At 43.1% G+C, this 17656-nt stretch overlaps 1 protein-coding gene across 11 annotated transcripts in view; it reads right to left on the minus strand.

The window, feature by feature from the left end:
* LOC143426257 (uncharacterized) overlaps positions 1 to 17656 on the minus strand; it is a 99722-nt gene that overhangs the window by 52007 nt on the left and 30059 nt on the right. For all 11 annotated transcript variants that reach the window (XM_076899555.1, XM_076899554.1, XM_076899553.1 and 8 more), the window contains exons 3-5: positions 11126 to 11287; positions 7519 to 8014; positions 3195 to 6257 (exon numbers count right to left, since the gene is read on the minus strand). In XM_076899555.1, the coding sequence (XP_076755670.1) occupies positions 3195 to 6257; positions 7519 to 8014; positions 11126 to 11287 (3721 nt within the window). The remainder of the gene's footprint in view (positions 1 to 3194; positions 6258 to 7518; positions 8015 to 11125; positions 11288 to 17656) is intronic.

A 17656-nucleotide genomic window follows, 5' to 3' on the forward strand; every position in this document is an offset into this window, starting at 1 on the left:
GTCATTAGAAAGCTGATTAGTTATTTTACCGAACGACGCTTGCGTCATTCTTTGATTACACCGATTAAATGTTTTGCTGATATTCATTTCCATTTGTAATTTATAATTCAAATATAATTCCACCGTTTGACTTGAAGCGGCATGCTTCATGTAGCTATAGAATAAAGGAGGAAGGAAGAAAGGAAGGAAAAGAGAGGGGAAGAACGTTTCGTCCTGGGCCTGCTAGTGGACTCATCAGTAAGGCTTCCTAGCAGACCCTGCCTTAGACGCTGGGATATTAGGGACAGTTAAGAACTTCTATATATTGGAAAGGAGAGGCTAGCGAGTACTTTCAGGAAATTGTAGGCTGTGCTGTCCTTCTAGTGGCGATAGTCGAAAGGCCGCCACAGACTCGTCCCTGTATTTTCCTCGGTTATTGAAACCCCGATGTTTACGCTAGTATATTTACGCGGATGCAAATATTTTGTTTCGCGTGTCGCTAAAAATACTTTGCCGAGGAACTGCTGGGGATGTTTAAAGGTTCCTCGAGTATTTTAAGCTCTTCGTACAAAAAATTGATCGGTCGCGTTGCAACCCTCCCGCGAATTTATAAACTGTGTCGTCCATTCAACTACCGATACGTTCTACATTTTAACAATAAATTTCGCGCGTTCGACGAAAAGCTGTCTCTACGCGGTGGCACAACCTCAACAACGAGCGTCCTTGTTCCACAAAACGAGAGACCAAGTTCTGCGGACTTCGCCGCGTTTTCTACGAGCATAAACTCACGCGGGTATATTGTGTCTCCGCGGTGTCATCGAGCAACAATAGACGGAACAAACATCGCCTGTCTTCGAGTGCAAATAAGTTACGACTGGATCGAGTCCAAATGATTCAGAGCCTACCCCTCCGTTTTATCTCGGAGTCTACGTTTTCAGAACTTTGTAAACGTCCTCTGTAAACTTTAAAACACGTGTCCAACTCATCGGCGATAAAATTATCGGCAAAGAGATCCCGTGATTTTATCGAAACGATCTGTACAAACGCGTTACACGTTTTCACGCGTCGAGCAAACTCGATCCCTCGCAATTGTTTGTCTCTGAATAATTGTCGTAAGAGATCTCATTGAATCGAACGCACTTGAATAAATTTCTATCGCGGAAGCTCTCGACAAATGGATATTTCCGCTAATACATACGTATATACGAATATTTTAATGGCAAAGTGAGTTCACTGCTTTGCATATAATCAGTTTCTTTCTTTGTCATTTAGACGGAAAGCGCCGCGGTAGACCTTCCACTTCCAACAGAAGTAGTTTTCCAGGAAACGCGTAATGATGATTCAATATTAGAAATAAAAGGTTGTTCAACGACAATTGTTCGTCATCTGATGTTTTGAACGGGTTGAAGAAGAATTTATTATCAGAAGAATCCGTTTTTGAATAAAAGATGATTCAAAACACGCGATCGAAGAGGTTACGTAAGGATACTGAAGGATGTGTTCGAAAGCACCGCGACCTGTGGTACTCTATATCGTCTGGATAGTTTTTCAACGCCCTGTGTGTTTGCGCGTCATGAAACGTCGCGACGCACCGACCCCGGTCCGGTGCCACTCCTCGATCGAATTTCCAAGGGGGAAATGCTTCGTTACAGGAAGAGGGATACGATATAACGTTTAAACGATGCCGTTCGTTGTTACAGAATGCAATTAGGTCGAAACGCGTCGAAACGCGTTGAAACGAGGCGGAAGGGAGGCGAAAATGAAATCCAATTAAGAGAAGTGAACTGGTTCCTTCGTGTGCTTAGGATACGAACGTGAATCCGTAACGCGTTTCGATCTTCCGGAAAGTTTCGTAAAAAAGTTAAAAAGGTCCACGTTCTTTTCTCTTTTCTTAGACGTATCTCAATTTTTTCGAAAGAAACAACGGAATGTTGAAGTGTTACGAAGAAATCTCTTTGAAATACAAATGTATGAATTTGGAAATGGAATTTCTTCAGAGCCAACTCTTTCATGCGCGGTTATAATTTCATACGAATTACCGCTCCACGATATCTGTTTGTATGTAATTGCGCTTAATCTAACGCTATTTAAAACATCAATTACACGAGCCTTGAATTAAACAACTTGGCGCGTTAAGGAACGATCTTAAATCATTTAGCGTAATTAAATGATAATATTTCAGCTGTGTAAAAATCGTGGTCGTTCGTTGGAACGATATGGAACGAGAAAGTTTGGGGGGGAGGAGGCGAAAGAATCGAAGAGGGCGACGATCGGTATGCACGCGCGAACGAGAGTGAAATCCTATCGATCGTGCGAGTGGGAGTGAAGCCTGATCGGAGTGGAATTAGACGCGGCAAAGTCAGTGAGAAGGGCGTCGATAAATGACGCGTAAATAGCGCAAGAATTCAGCCCCGTTCCGGGCGCGGTACGTTCACGAACGTGGAGTTTAAGCGGCGCTGGAATTAAATCGAACGGATGATCGAGAGAAGTGGGTGGGCGGGTGGAAGCGCGCCGTTCTGGCAGCTGTTCCGTCGACTCTAGCCGCCATTACGAAAGCCTCATCGGTATCGCTGACCTCGTTGTTGCTACTCGTGCAACAGAGAAACGTATCGCGGAAACGAATTCGGTGTGGTGAACTGTGTGCACGACGCCCCCGTTGTTTACGTACTTCTATATTGGATTTAAACGCGTCAACGGAATTTAAAGGCTTTAAACTTAAAGGACGCGTGATATAGTAGATCGCGATTCTTTCATAATTCCAGCAATTGCGTAAGGCGTACCACGTTACAAGTTTTCTAAGCTTTCGAGCATCGGCCCGCGTGATTTTATAACATAATACGGCACAGTTTACTGTCGGCGCACGTAGAAACGTCTGTGCAACACTGGTCTCGTTGTCTCGTACCATTAGACGGTGAACGTTAAATAAACGACAGTAGCGGGTTTAGAACGGTACCGACGTATCTTCCCGCGATCGAAAGATAAATGTTTACGCGCGGGGAAGCCATAGAAGGTGGTACGTACGTACCGTGATTCACGCTGGGCCTGCGTGCCCGCGCGAAACCGTGTAAACAATGGGGCTCGGGTCAAAGTCAACGCGATCGGCGCACCGTGTAAATTGAAACGAAATGGGAACGCGGAAAGTAAACCGCTTAACGTTAACGTTTCAGCTCCCGACACGCATTTAGAGGCGCGTAGATACGTGTGTGTTGACTCACCTAATGTTGGAGGCGGTTCGTTGGACTTCCGCGACGGTCCTCTCGTTCACCGTTTCCGTTCTGTTCTCCACAGTGGCCGTCCGTTGCTCTTGCTTCTGCTTCTGCTTCGACTGCTCCTCCTCCGGCGGATGCAACGGAATGATGATATAATTCGGCTCGTTCTTAACCTTCTCGTCCGTCACCTTGCCGCGATTCACTTGACCGATCGTGTCACCCTTTTTCTGCACCTCGGAACGCGGCACTTTCGCTCTACCACTGAACCGAAGCCTCGAGAATCGCTGAAGGAAACCACCGAGACCGCCCTTTTTCCGCTCCTCTTTACCACCGGTAACCGGCGACGCGTCGACGATCATGTTCCTCTGGTACCTCGCGGACGTGTCACCAGCACCCTTCGCAACGGTGGTGGTGGTGGTGGTGGTGGTGCCCGCCACGACGTACGGCCGTGGTGCCTTAGCCGTCGCCGACATGCTCGCGTGCCCGTCCTGCACCTCGTCGTCTACCCTAACCGCGGCAGTTGTTGCCGCCGCGTACTCCTCGTCACGTTTGTCGCGATCACCGCGATGATTCGTATCAACTGCCACGGGCAACGCTGGATTCCCACTCCGTTCACCGTGTTCCAGGCCGTCGCTATTGCCGCCACTGGTTGGTGGGGGAGAACGAACACCATGGATAGTGTGTCCCCTCGCTGCTTCCGCTGCTGCTGCCTTCTCCACCTCCTCCTCCTTCTCTTCCTCCTCCACCTTCTGTCCTTTCTCTCTCTCGTACTTGTCCATCTTACCCTGCTGCTCTAGCTGTTCCTCCTCCTCCTCCATGACCACCTCCGTGACCACCTCCGCCGCCTTCGCCTTCTTCGTAACCTCCTTCTCCGCGGTCTGCTTTTCCACTATGACCCTCCACAGCGGTTCACCGGCGTTCCTTCCGTCGCGTTCGCTATTCCCCGGATAAAAGTCGCCGATGAACGACTTCTTCGTAGAGCCCGTCTCGTTCGTTGCACCGTGATCAACGTCGATCGCCGGTGGCTGAAGCTGCGAATCGTTTCGAACGACGTTCTCGTCTACCTGGATCGGCGGTTCCTGAGGTTCGCGGGCGCTCGTTTCCTCGCGCGACACACCCCCCTCCAGGCTGGAAGCTCCTATGGGTTTGGTTTCCAAGCAGGGATAATCTATTTCGTCCGCTACTAAGGCGCGGGCACTAGGATCGTCTCCACAGACTGAAAATGGATCCGAGTTTTTTTTTATCTGGCTAAACAACGACTCCTCCTGTTGCTTCTTGAGCCGCTGACCCAATTCGTTTATAGGGATCCGTGTGAACGGGGCCATCGAGAATTGCGTCGAGATGTTCTCCGTTGATTTTGAGTATCTCCTCGTATCCAGATACTGTTCGCTGTGGTGGTAGCTGGTGAGATTCGACGCGGAGCTGCTGTTCATGTGTTGCACGATGTCGGAGATCTTCAGCCGCGAGGATCGTCCCGATATCGGCTCTTCCATTTCGTCGCACGCGTCCATTCGTTGGAAAGCACCCCTCGACGAGTCGAGAGCCTTGATGTAATCGCATTGTTGGGCCAGCTCGTAGCTGGCGTTGTTCAACACTCGTTTACGACCACCGCTCGCTTGATTTCTCGCCGATTTCTCGTTATCGCCGGCGACCTCTCGCCGCAATCTGTTCGGTCGTAAATTTTTCTCGTTCACCTCGAACTGTTGGGCCAGCTCGTAGCTCGCGTTGTTCTTCACCTTCCACGGACGATTCTTACCGGACGGGGTCCTCTGAATACCCTCGACGCTCGACAATGTCGCGCCGCTGACGTTCGAGGTAGCCTCCTCGACCTCGCGCTTCAATTGTCTTATCACGTCCTCCACCGGCCCGTTTACGTTGTTCTCCATAACGATCGCCATGTCGAGCACGCAATTGCTACGATCCTGCGTCTTCACCGTCGACGTCACTTGTTCCTTCTTCTCCCGCGGTAATTTCTTCCGGCAATGATCTCCCACGCACTCCTCCTCGCCCTCTTTCTGCTCTTCCTCCTCCTCCTCCTCCTCCTCCTCCTCCTCCTCGGTCGTCTCGTGGTCATCCATCTTCCCGTCGATGATCGCGTTCTGAGAGGGCTGCGTTCTCACCGAGCTGGTCAACGAGTTCTTCAACTTTCCACCATCCTCGCCGACGTTTCGTCGTATCTCCTCGTCAACGCTCCCCAGCCGCTTTTTCTCCTGAACGGTACCGACCTCCGCCATTTCGTGATGCTCGTGCAAATTCAATTCCGAGCGGTGCGTATCATCGCGCGGTTCGTCGACGCCGCAGAGATTCAAATCGACGGGCACGCTCGCTACTCTCGTATAATTCTCGAAGAGATTCGACGTCGACACGAACGAGGTCGCTCTTGACGAGGCTCCGTACGAGGCGAACGAACGGGGACCGTGTGCGGACTCCTCGACGCTGCTAGGCAGACTGGGCGCGCTTTGAGATTTATCCGTGAATCTAAAATTAAAGCACTCCTCCTGGCTCCACCCTTGGCGTTGGTACTGCTGATGCTGCCGCAACAGCTCGTGTTGCTCGTACTCGTGGAACTGCTGTTGGTATTGTTGCTGATGGTGTTGCTGCTCACGCTGTTTGTGCTGGTATTGGACGTTGTGATGGTGGTAGTGGTGGTGGTGATGTTGTTGTTGCTGCTGCTGCTGCTGTTGCTGCTGTTGATGATGCTGGTAATGATGATGATGATGATGATGATGATGATGATGATGATCAGCGACCATGTTGTTGCGACCGTGCGCCATACTGCCGGCTATATTTAACCTGGTCTGCAGCAGACGATACGAACTCGAGACAGCCGCCTGACCGGACTTGAGGTCCATTAACGTGTCTCTCTTCGATTCGACGCCGATCTCGCGGAGATCGATCGTGTTCCGATAGTCGAGCGAGGTGGCGTAGTTGCACGCAGAGTCGCCAAACACCATCAGTCGGTCCTCGAGCTCGGTGCCGACTCGATTTTCGTTCAGCATCCGATCGTCCTCGTCGAGGTCGTCGTCTGCGTCGTCATCCTCGTATTCGTCGTCCTCGTGCCAAAAATCCCTGAATCCCATTTAAAAATGTTCGAGATACGCTATATGCTCTGAGCGTTCTTAGCGAAGCTTAACGTTCGAAGACTCTACGCGTACGGATGCGGCAATGCTTAAGCGCAGCCATATTGGATTTCGTTGCAAGTCGCATAGACTTGTGAACCGTTAAGTCTGCTGGGTCGCACGCGTGCTCGATGGATCCTCGGTGTCGTTCCTCTCGACAACGAAGCGTCGAACATTTCGTTACATTTCGTTACTTTCGGGACTATATTGAAAAATATCAGTCGTAAACAGTGAAAGGGTCGAAAAACTAAATATTCGAACGTAACGAAATTATTTACCCGCGCGGACAGAAAAGACAGAGCGAGCGTAACACCTCGAATTAAAAGTAAAAGTCAAGGAGGTCTAATTCAGGGTCGTGATTGCGGTAACTTGGCGAGCGAACGAGGGTCATGTAGCAAGCTCTCGAGCGCGCGACTCGCTGCCAAGGAAATCCCGAGGTCTCGCTCCGCTCGGCAATCGCGAAATTTACATGGCCCGTCGCGTAACATTTCGACGAGACGTGAAAATCCATGACGATCCCTTACCAGAATGATTATACCGTTCGAAATAACCGACTTGATCATTCGAGCCTTCGAGTTTCTGTGCTCCGCGACTCGGGGAAACCTTTATGACCTCTACGTGGCAACGCGCGGTGCCAAGACTCGTAAACCGACAGCTGCCGGCTGTTGCAGTTTTAGTCTACGGTACCAGAGAGGAAAATGCAGCAAAAGAAAAACGCTAGCCTATCGCTGTGTTTATCAGATAGCACGTAGCATATGAAATACTCCGTTCAGTCGAAATTTGTTCAACCGTTAATTAATTAGAAATTACAAGACGCGAACGTTGAACGGAGAACACCGAATGAAGAAATTTCGTTGCACGTGGCACTCCGCAAAGTATGATGAACGAGACTGTGCGCGTAAAGAGGAAATTTCAAGATATGCATATGAAATTATGCAAAACGCGACTTTCGCTTGTAAATAACGAAAGAAGACGCTTATCTACGGTAGTACCCGAGCTTTCACAGAGCAGAAACTTATCTCTCGAAAGCCAGACGAATTTTAATACGAATCTGTTTCCTGGTCTGTTGTGTTCACTGTTTTTAATAAGGAGCGAAATATTTTCAAACTGTTTACCACAGAGAAACACTTACGTTACCAGATAAATGTATTAAAAAAATCGGTAATCAATTTACTTGGAACCTTTGTTGAAATTCGATAGAGAGGTCTTACCTCGGCCGGCGGTAGCCGTTGCTCCTCGTTCTCGACAGGTCCAGGTTTCGTTTCAGGTACAAGGGTGTGAATCCATTGGTCAGGCCGCCGTGATCGAACTCCTCCTCCTTCTGGCACGTGTCCAGGCTCTCGAAGCTGCGATACGGCCTGATCCTGGCGAAGTGGTCGGCCGTGGCGCCGAAACCATTCGGCAGGACCTTCTCGTAGTCCTGCTCGAGGCTGTCCGGGGACGTGTTCCCCGGATGCGAGGCGTTCGATCGGTTCGGATACTCGAGCGAGTCGAAGCTGTAGCTGGACGGCGAGAGCGTGGCGCAGGTCCTCTCCAGCGACTCGAACTGCAGCAACGAGCTGGACCTCGAGGACGCGGACGACCTGGAGGACCTAGGCGACGCCGGATAATCGTCGAACACCGTCTGATGTTCGCGTTCGCTGGTCCCGCTGTACTTGCGCCGCCTCTTCTTCGGCACCACCGAATTGCAGTCGCTCCCGCTACCGTCTACCGAGAAATCAGCAGAGAAACACGGATACGGTGAACGCGCTTGCCTCTAATCACCTCGCATCGGAAGAATAACGGCGGAACGATCGCTTGAGCTACTTTCTCAGCTTCGAGCGACTAGCCGCCGCTTACTCGAACCACCGCCGCTCAAACGATCGAACGTCGACAAAAACACGATGTCTGTCCGAGGAGAGAATACCAAAGAGCGATTGCTAAGTTTGTACTCTATCGAGGATCTCGGGTTTCTTGTGTTAAACTTGTGTTTTTAACGTTACGAGTTCGTTGTTTTGCCAGTAATTCCTCGATTCTACGATATCGCTCGAGTTACACGGTAAACTAGTAGAGCGGCATAAGGTTTGAGTTAGATTAGATTAGTCGTGGACATTTTATACGCGATAGGTTTGAAACGAGTAATCTGGATCAGATGATTCGAAGCAAATGTTTGCTCTGTACATGTAAGTTTAAGTAATGTTCTATTTAAATAAACTGTAAATTACGTCCGTGTCCACGGCATGTTCAATGTTCGTGTTTACGCTGTTCCATAGTAGATCGAGACGAAAACACGCTATTATATCCGCTACTGTGAGTTTAGTATCGTTTGCACGTGAGCGTCACATTTTGTACTGGTTGAACGCCTCTTAAAAGTCTGGCGCGATAAAACCAAAAATACTCGAACAGCGAAAGCTAACGATAACATTTACTATATCACGTCGAAACTATTGAATCCCGAATAAATATATTTTCATTAACCGTTTGCACTGTGAATCACTATTTAAAGTGTTCTATTCGAAATTGACTTGAAAGGACAGTTTCTCGGCTGCTACTAGCAAACAATTATTATATTAAGTATAGCTCTGAAATGTTGCTGTAATTTATATTCGTTTAAAATATATTATCGCAAGCGGTTGAGAAAGGAAAGGATAGTGATAGGACGCCCTGCATGCGTACAGCGAAGCCTCCTCCGTCGATAAAAACAAACCCCCTACGACCGATAGAGCAACGCGGCGATGACATGATAGCTAATTGAATTCCAACGCGAAACCCATGGCTACGGTGATGAAAATGCAAATGCGGCCCCATTAAGGGGGCCGATCGATGGCGATAGGCGTCGCGATCGAATGGATCACGCCGTGAAACGTGTCGTCTGTCGATTAACGAGCCGTTAACGGGGCCCCGTGCCGTCGATCACGTGTCCCGCGACGGTCACGAACTCGACAACCGGTGACCGCCGTGTAAGCGTCGTTTCCGGTTGAACGAGCCACGGCTTCCTGACTGCGACGCGAGGCTAACCGATGACGGAGGCGTGTAAAAACGCCCAAGATCCATTTCCGTGACTTCGACTTTGCGAATCAGGCTGCGAATCGAGTACTAATCGCGACAATAATTAACTACGCCCTCTGATGTTACCTTCTTTACTTCCCACCTCTTTCTACCGCGGGATACGCGAAGCCATTGGAGTATGAATATATGTAAACAGATCTCTCGTTGCCTTCTACACGCGTCTGGCAAATTTTATTCCCATGTTCGAGGAATTTTCGAGGGCTCTGTGAAACTTTACGCTACGTTGCACTTACTTCAGCGACTGAGAATACCATCCGCGTGGCAATCTAGCTCGTGCTTATTCGTAATGTAACTCTGCACGGTTAACCGATCTTCAAACTCTCAGAAGGAGTCAATTTTTAACCTTTTCCTGGAGGCAGCAAGTACATTAAACGCGATGTGTTGGCGGTTGCAAAATTAAATCATCAGGAAGGAAAAATTAATATTGAAGTGTTATGTCAAAGAGGTCTGTATTGTTCTAAAACTAAATCTAATCGATGCATAATTAATGACGTATTCATAAATCAGTCATGTAACTCGCGAGGTGAAACGCTGTTAATGAAATTTGAGTCTATGACATTAATAGCACTCGTGTATGGAAAGCAATGCGAATAAATTGCGCGATTAAGTCTTGCGCGTACAAAGAGGAGAGAGTGGGAAAATAAACCGTTGATTGATCCGCGCACGTAGCACGTTTCGATCGAATCCGATCCCGTCGACCGGGCCACGAAATTCTTTCCAAGTCTGGGAACAGTGCCGATTGAATTTGCACGACGACGCGCGTTCATCTGTTGGTTTATTTTCGCGTGATTATTTTCAGGCACGTGGAATCGAACCGGCTAGCCTATAGTAATCCTATATGAATCACGATGAAGGTGAACTAATATCAGATGCAACGGAAGAAAATCGTAAATGCAAACGAACGATGTCACCGTCGAATGAAAAAGAAACTTTTTCATCATAAATAAACAACATAGTGATAATAACAGTGACAAATATGTATGTATGAATGGTAAGTGAATATTTCCATTTAATATTCTACCTGTAATATTAATAAAATGCAATATCCGCTTTGAGAGTAATGATAAATTCTTTAATTATACAATGAGATCGTAAATAGTGGAATAAATTAGAGAGAAACGAAAAGACGATATATTTGGAGCGTGATGATCTAAGCAATTCTTCGTATTTATAACGAAAATCGATTAATGCCCATCTAATAGATTCTGCGTGGATGAAACGTACTGTTTAATGAATAATTGGCAGAAACGAAAAACAAAGTATATAAAATCCGGCCACGACGCCTAGAAACAGCAACCGAATGTGCAAGTATGTCGCGACGGTTGCATACTCGAAGGATTCTGATCTTTCAGTTTCATATTTACGTCCTTTTTTACATCGACACCAATCGTTATCGAATTGGCCAAAAAGAAATTGGATGACAAGTTAGATACTAGTTTTTTTTCGACTTTCTACCATCTGTCGAACAATTTTCACTTTTTAGTCGCAATCTCTGTCGATGGAACAATAGAATCGCTCAAGTGTAAGTTAAATAAATTGTTGATAAAATATATTTGACCTAACAACGAAATTGTTTCACAATCTACAGGAGGTAACGAAACGCGTGACACGCACAGACACACACGCGAGCCGATTAGCTGGCAAATTAACAGTCGACAGCCTAGTCCAAGAGCTCTGGTATTTTTAGATTTATATTGTTAAATCGCTCGTACAGTGGCCAGAAAGTACATATCAAATTCGCGACGTACCGTTTCTCTTTGCATTTCTTACCTGCCGATCTCTGCTTCCCTCGGATACGTATCACGCTCTCGTTTTCAGAATCAGAGCCGACCCAGTACGTGGTCCCGCTTCGATCAGAGTCGCTCTGCAGGTCGTCCGACGTCTCCTCCAAAATGGTCTCCAGAAAGTCCACTTGCTGTACCAGCACCGTGTCTGTAATTGAAGTCGACGATCGTTTCAGTAACAGGACCGGAAAAACTTTTTCTGCCATTAAGAAAATTGTAAGCAGCTATAACAAATAAGTAATACTCACTTTGATTATAACATCGGAATCGTTTGAAATAAACAAAATAATCGGTTGAGTAAATTTCTTTGGATTGGATTGACAATAGTTTATACTAGAGGCAGTAATAACGAATATATGTATACTGTTGAACATTAATTAATACAAGAGCCTGGTTCACGAAGACCGTACAAGAAACTCACGGTAGTTGCAAGTTATGACTCACTACTAGTGTGCCGCCAGCTGATCGTGGGTGTACTACGATTTTCTCCAAAATAATTCCATTTTTCAACCACCGCATTAATTATGAGTTTCTCAAATCAAAGTTCTTCGTCACTGGTTCTAACTAAAAGTGTCAAACGATCGTGTTCAAAAGGCTTTGAAAATTAACTTCGGCTAGCATTTTCCAGTACAGAGCCAAATCAACAAGGTATCCCTCGAATAGCACCAGAATTCTAATTATACGAAGTTGAGAATGTTATCATTAAATTAGGACAAATCAATCTTTGGAGAGTGAGAGTGATTCGAGAACATACGTAATTAAAAAATTATTACGTTTGTCAAATTTTAACTTATACACTTTCAACTTTCACTTTCCTGAATCGAACGAATCTTACGTTATTTTTCTACAACTGATATTTTACAACTAAAAATGCATTAAAAAGTTGTATTCTTATTTTTTCAGTGTTTTCTTAATTAATCTTTTGAATTACAACCAACAGCCCTGTACTAATTAATCGTGTCATTCGAGGGATATCTGAATAAAACCATCAAAATATAGAGTACAGATTTTATTGTGTTCTTTATCTAACAAGCTTTTATTTATAGGGTGCCACGGGATTGTCCGAAAAAAGTTTGGTATGCTGCGGAAGATAAAGGGTTGCGGAACACTCGTTTATTACGATACTTAAAACAGGTTCTCAAACGGTTGCCACGTGGGGAGTATGAAGTTCTTATTAGAAAAGGAGAAATGGAAATAAGCTTTTATGTAAAGCATACGTCAGAAGCAACAACGATCGTAAAGCACGGGGTGTGTTGTACGCGCCACGTGGCGTAAACGGAAAAGATTAAAAAATCAATCGGACGCGAAACGTGTTAATACATTCACAGTTACTGCATATGCAGTGCTTTCATTTATTTCTGACCAATCACCACTGATTATGCAAGTCATTACACACAATTTAATTATCTACAACTGACTCTCCGATTGTCTCTCTCAATGGTAAAAACAAGGAGTATGTATTATCAATTTTAGTTATACAAATAATCGAGAATTAATGTTTTAATATCCATCGGACAATGGTCGTAAAAACATTTAAGACATAAGAAATTCCACGTGCAAGTAGTTCTAATGGTAATGACTTCCGACGTCGGTTATTAAATAGACTTACTACTTAATTGCTTACGTAGAGTAAGACAAAGTAGAAGTTAGAGTCTATTAAAATTATTGGAGGATCAGAGACTGAGAGCTGATAAGAGATAAACAAATTACTCTTGAGTGTAAAAGAAGTCTAGCGGAATTAAAGGCTATTAAATATCATTATGAACATATTAAGCAAATTTATTGCAGATAACAATGTATAACCTACATTGAATTGCAATTACAGGAACACATAGAAATTGAATTAAGTGCTTGTAAAAATATAACGAGCCCTTATAGCAAAGTACTGAACGAGTTAAAAACCAGTGATCGCCAACAAACTAATGTACACGATATACATTTGTATGCGTATTAACCATGTAGCAGTGGTCTAGATAATATCTATATACGTGTGAAATATAAATATGTACTAACACATATATCTAATACTTATAAATACTGTCATTAAATGTTATGTTGTACGCGCAACGTAATGTATGTATACGTACGTACTTCAGTTGATCAAATGTCAATGATTTTGAATACCATGATTATCATAATCGAATGGTAATGACAATAAAGGGCAAAACCAGCATTGTTTGTATAAATATGTATACATTCATATATAATATTAAAAACAAGTTAATGTAAATAGTGATGATGTAACGAGTGTACTCCTTCTCACTGTGTTCGGACAATTAAAAGGCATAATTTTGACAAAAACCATAAAGAAACAAGAAAAAGAAAAATAGTACGCTATACGTATAGCAGTTATCATAGTAACTAACACCATGTAGCCCGATCAAATTGAAGAGAGTCAAGCTAAATCGACAAAACCACGTGTTCTTGAAACTTGTAAAACGAGTCGAGAAAGGTATCTAACATCGACCGATTCGGAAGGTATTGAAAGAATGAGACAAAATGTTGGAGAAAGTACGTCATTCAGTTTAATACGAATGACCTATCCTTGGTCTATTCGCTAATTAATATTCCCAACATATTACCATGAATTAACCATGTATATATAATGTAAGAAATGCATAGTAATCATTTATTATTGTTTGCTGCAGGCGTGAATGATACCGCGATATTTGTTAAACAGAAACGAGGAAGCACCATGACTCTAATAGAATACTACAACTATTTAAACACAGAAATATCTGGTGAGTGAACAAAATTAGTTTAAATTTTGTGCAGAAATATTTTGGCAATTATTTGAAATTCGTATAAAAATTGCACAGATCCAAGAACAAATGACTGGTTTATCGTAAGATCACCTGCGCCTGTCCTCCTCATCACATTCTCGTATTTATACTTCGTCTTACGATGTGGACCCAGATACATGAAAGACAGACCTCCGTACAAGTTGAAAGGATTCATCAGATCCTACAATATTTTTCAAATCGTTACAAACGTATGGATAGTGTATTCTGTACTGGAAGCTGGCTGGTACAACGACTACTTCCTGTATTGTGTGCCCGAAGAAAAATTCCTAAGGATACCTCAGGCCTATAAGGTACGATTGAATGTTCGATAAATGAATGTCAACATCTTCTCGAAGTTTAGCTACAATTCTACGGTTGAAACGATTAACAGTAAAGCTCGAACACTCGATGAACTAGGTGTTGATCGGTAGAGATGAACTACTTGATATTAAAACAAAGGTTCGACAATTCATTCCTTTCACACGAATTTAGATGCAAAACTGAGAAGAACAAGGTAGTACGATTGAGAAAGATTCAAACTACTAACAAATTTAACTACTCCATCGGTCTGCGTGGATTCTTTATACGTGACAAATATAAACTAATTTGTTATAGTTCCTCAACATATCGTGGTACATATTGTGTTTGAAATTAGCTGATTATATCGAGACAGGCTTATTCGTCCTTAGAAAGAAACAAAATCAAATTTCGTTATTGCACTTATATCATCACGTCTCGACAGTCTTGTTCAGTTGGTTATGTATGAAATACTTCATCAGTGGTGTGGGCATGACGATTCCTATAGTTAATAGTTCGATACACGTGATAATGTACACGTATTATTTGCTTTCATCATTCGGCCCGTCTGTGCAGAAACTGATAACACGGGTAAAACCTTTTATCACCATTGCGCAAATGGTAAGTATAGTATTAAAGCGAACGTCTTCGGCCAAAAATTTCACTGAAAGCAAACGTCAGATTAGTTAATCTAATATAGCGTGTACGCCATCTGACGTTTCTACTTACTTTTTATCATTCTTCTTTTTAATTATTTATAAATCATCGTAATTGTCTCCCATTATTGACTTATTACTATTATTAGAGATGAACATGACATAACTAAGTTGATGGTGACGCTTCCTATTGATAGGCTGAATATAGTTCTTTCTCATGAACAACACAACACATTTTGCTCTTCTAACTTTTATCATATTAATTACATTCCTCCTGTTAATAGGTGCAATTTGTATTTCTAATAACCTACTCGATACAAGCTTATATTCCTGGCTGTCGTGGACAAGAGATTAATGCTGCCATCCTAATCGTTAACCTCATCATTAATTTCATCCTATTTTACAACTTTTACCGTAAAAATTATATAGAGAAAAAGAAACAAAAATGATAATTAGGAAGTATTCTTCATTAGGGATCCTATACGATAAACCGTGAATAACGGTAACGAATATCGCACACATTAACAACCGTCGCAGTTCATATAATAAATATCTCCACTATTTGAAAATTATCATCCCTTGAACCAAGTTAAGCTCGCAATATTACACATCTGTTACTTTCGCCATTTCTACGTTCACTTTCATTATCGCTTCTGATAAGTTATAATATTTTATTTTATTTATTTCATAATGCTCACTGTTCAAAGTAAAAGCTACTTTCGTGAGAAAGTGCAACGTATATTTCTACATTGTTGAACAAAATATTGTGCAAGAATTGAAATGTGTTTCATGACCCGACAAGTAAAGATTCGTTTTCGTAAGGAACGGCACCGACTTAATTTCTACATCTGGTATTGATCGCTTACTTATTGATACGTCCAAATATTTGCGTTAACTTTTAATGGGGGTCGTGATTGTGGATTGTAACTTTACAAATTCCAACAGAATCACAGATGATAAATCCTGAGGACGTATCTGCAACCAACTTTTTAAATGTTTTGAAAGATTAAAATTCTTTATTTGAGATTTCTCCACTTCTTCTCCTCAAATATCGCGTTTTCTCTATCATGGCTTCTAAAGATATTGCAAAAGGGTGAACGCAATTTCTGCTCGCACAAACATAATGTAATAATGTAAGCGATTTACTTCACGTAATTAAATTCACGCAATTTATATTATGTGTGGTTAGATCGAAAAAATCGAACGAAGACAAGCATCTTATGAACTGATCGTACCCGAGTTTGAACGACTCGTTTGGTATAGTACACGATCAGTTTAAATAGCAGTGACCTATACTTGATCTATTCGATGGTTAATATTACATGTATATTACTATGAATTGGTATCAACTGGTTACGTACGTACAAACTGTGACATCCATGGTAACTGTTTATTATTGCTCATCACTGGCGTGAATGTTTACGCGAGGTTTATCGTAAGATCACCTGTGCTCATCCTTCTCATCATGTTGTCATATTTATACTTCGACTTACAATGTGGACCCAGATACATGAAAGACAGTTTCCTCCGTACAAGTTGCAAGGGTTCATTAGATGCTACAACCGATAGTGTACAACCGAAAAAGGGGTGATTCTACATGAAAAGATAAGTCGAAAATATAGAATAACAATTTTTCGTTTGAGGTTTTGTTTTGGAGAAAATCGACTTTAAATTTCTGCCGGGTACGGATGCACTTGATCACATCCCGTTGTAACAGATCTCACTGTAGATAATTGTTTCGATTGAAGTTATGTTGATAAACATTTCCAATATCACGGAAACGTTTTCCTAGCTGTGAGAGTTTTTTAAACCCACATTACAAAAGTTGGATTGATCGTGGTGGAACAACAGCTAGGCCATCACGCTCTCCTGAGCTTAACTCCGCTTGACTTTTACTTATGGAGCCATATTAAATCAATTGTGTATTCCGAAGAAATCACAAGTTTCGAACAATTGAAAGAAAAGCTTATTGCAGCCTTTCGTACATTAAAACAACCGAATACCTTAGAAATCGTTCATAGAAATTTAATTAGAAGAGCAGAATTATGTTTTGACCTGGATGGCCAACATTTTCAGCTATTTCATTATCTGTTCGTAATTTACGTGATCTATCGAGACTGATTTATAGTAAGATCCATTACAACGGGACGTGATCAAGTGCACCCGTACCCGGCGAAAATTCAAAATCCATTTTCTCGAAAACAAAGCCTCGAATGAAGAATTGTTCTTCTATATTTTCGACTTATTTTTCCATGTAGAATCACCTCCCTTTCACACGAAGAAAGATACCTAAAGACATCTCAGGCCTATCAGGTATGATTGGAAGTTTATTGAAACGAATAGTGTTTCTAAGAAGTGTGGCGATGCCACACGATCAACGCAAAAGTTATTGTTGAAGCGTCATTAAATGATCACAGAGGCAATCGAAAACTCTGATTAAACTCATCAATATTTAATCACTTTCGTCCACAGAAATTCAAATGCTGGAAACCCATAACACTCTTTCGTTCAAAAACTACAATTAGGTAAGTCCTTAACGCAAACCCGATACAAAAAGATTCAAGTACATGGCTAAATAAATCACTCGATCTATCTGCATGATTTTCCTGTGTGAGAAAAATAAGAATTTATTTTTTTCAGTTTTCTAATATCATGTGGTATGTGCTGTGTTTGAAACTAATCGATTTCATCAAGACTGGCCTATTCGTCCCCAAGGAGAAGGAAAATCGAATTTCGTTCTTGCACTTGTATCTCCACGTTTTGACAGTCCTAATCACCTGG

Source organism: Xylocopa sonorina, chromosome 8, assembly GCF_050948175.1.
Source record: "Xylocopa sonorina isolate GNS202 chromosome 8, iyXylSono1_principal, whole genome shotgun sequence".
Classification (NCBI taxonomy): Eukaryota; Metazoa; Arthropoda; class Insecta; order Hymenoptera; family Apidae; genus Xylocopa; species Xylocopa sonorina.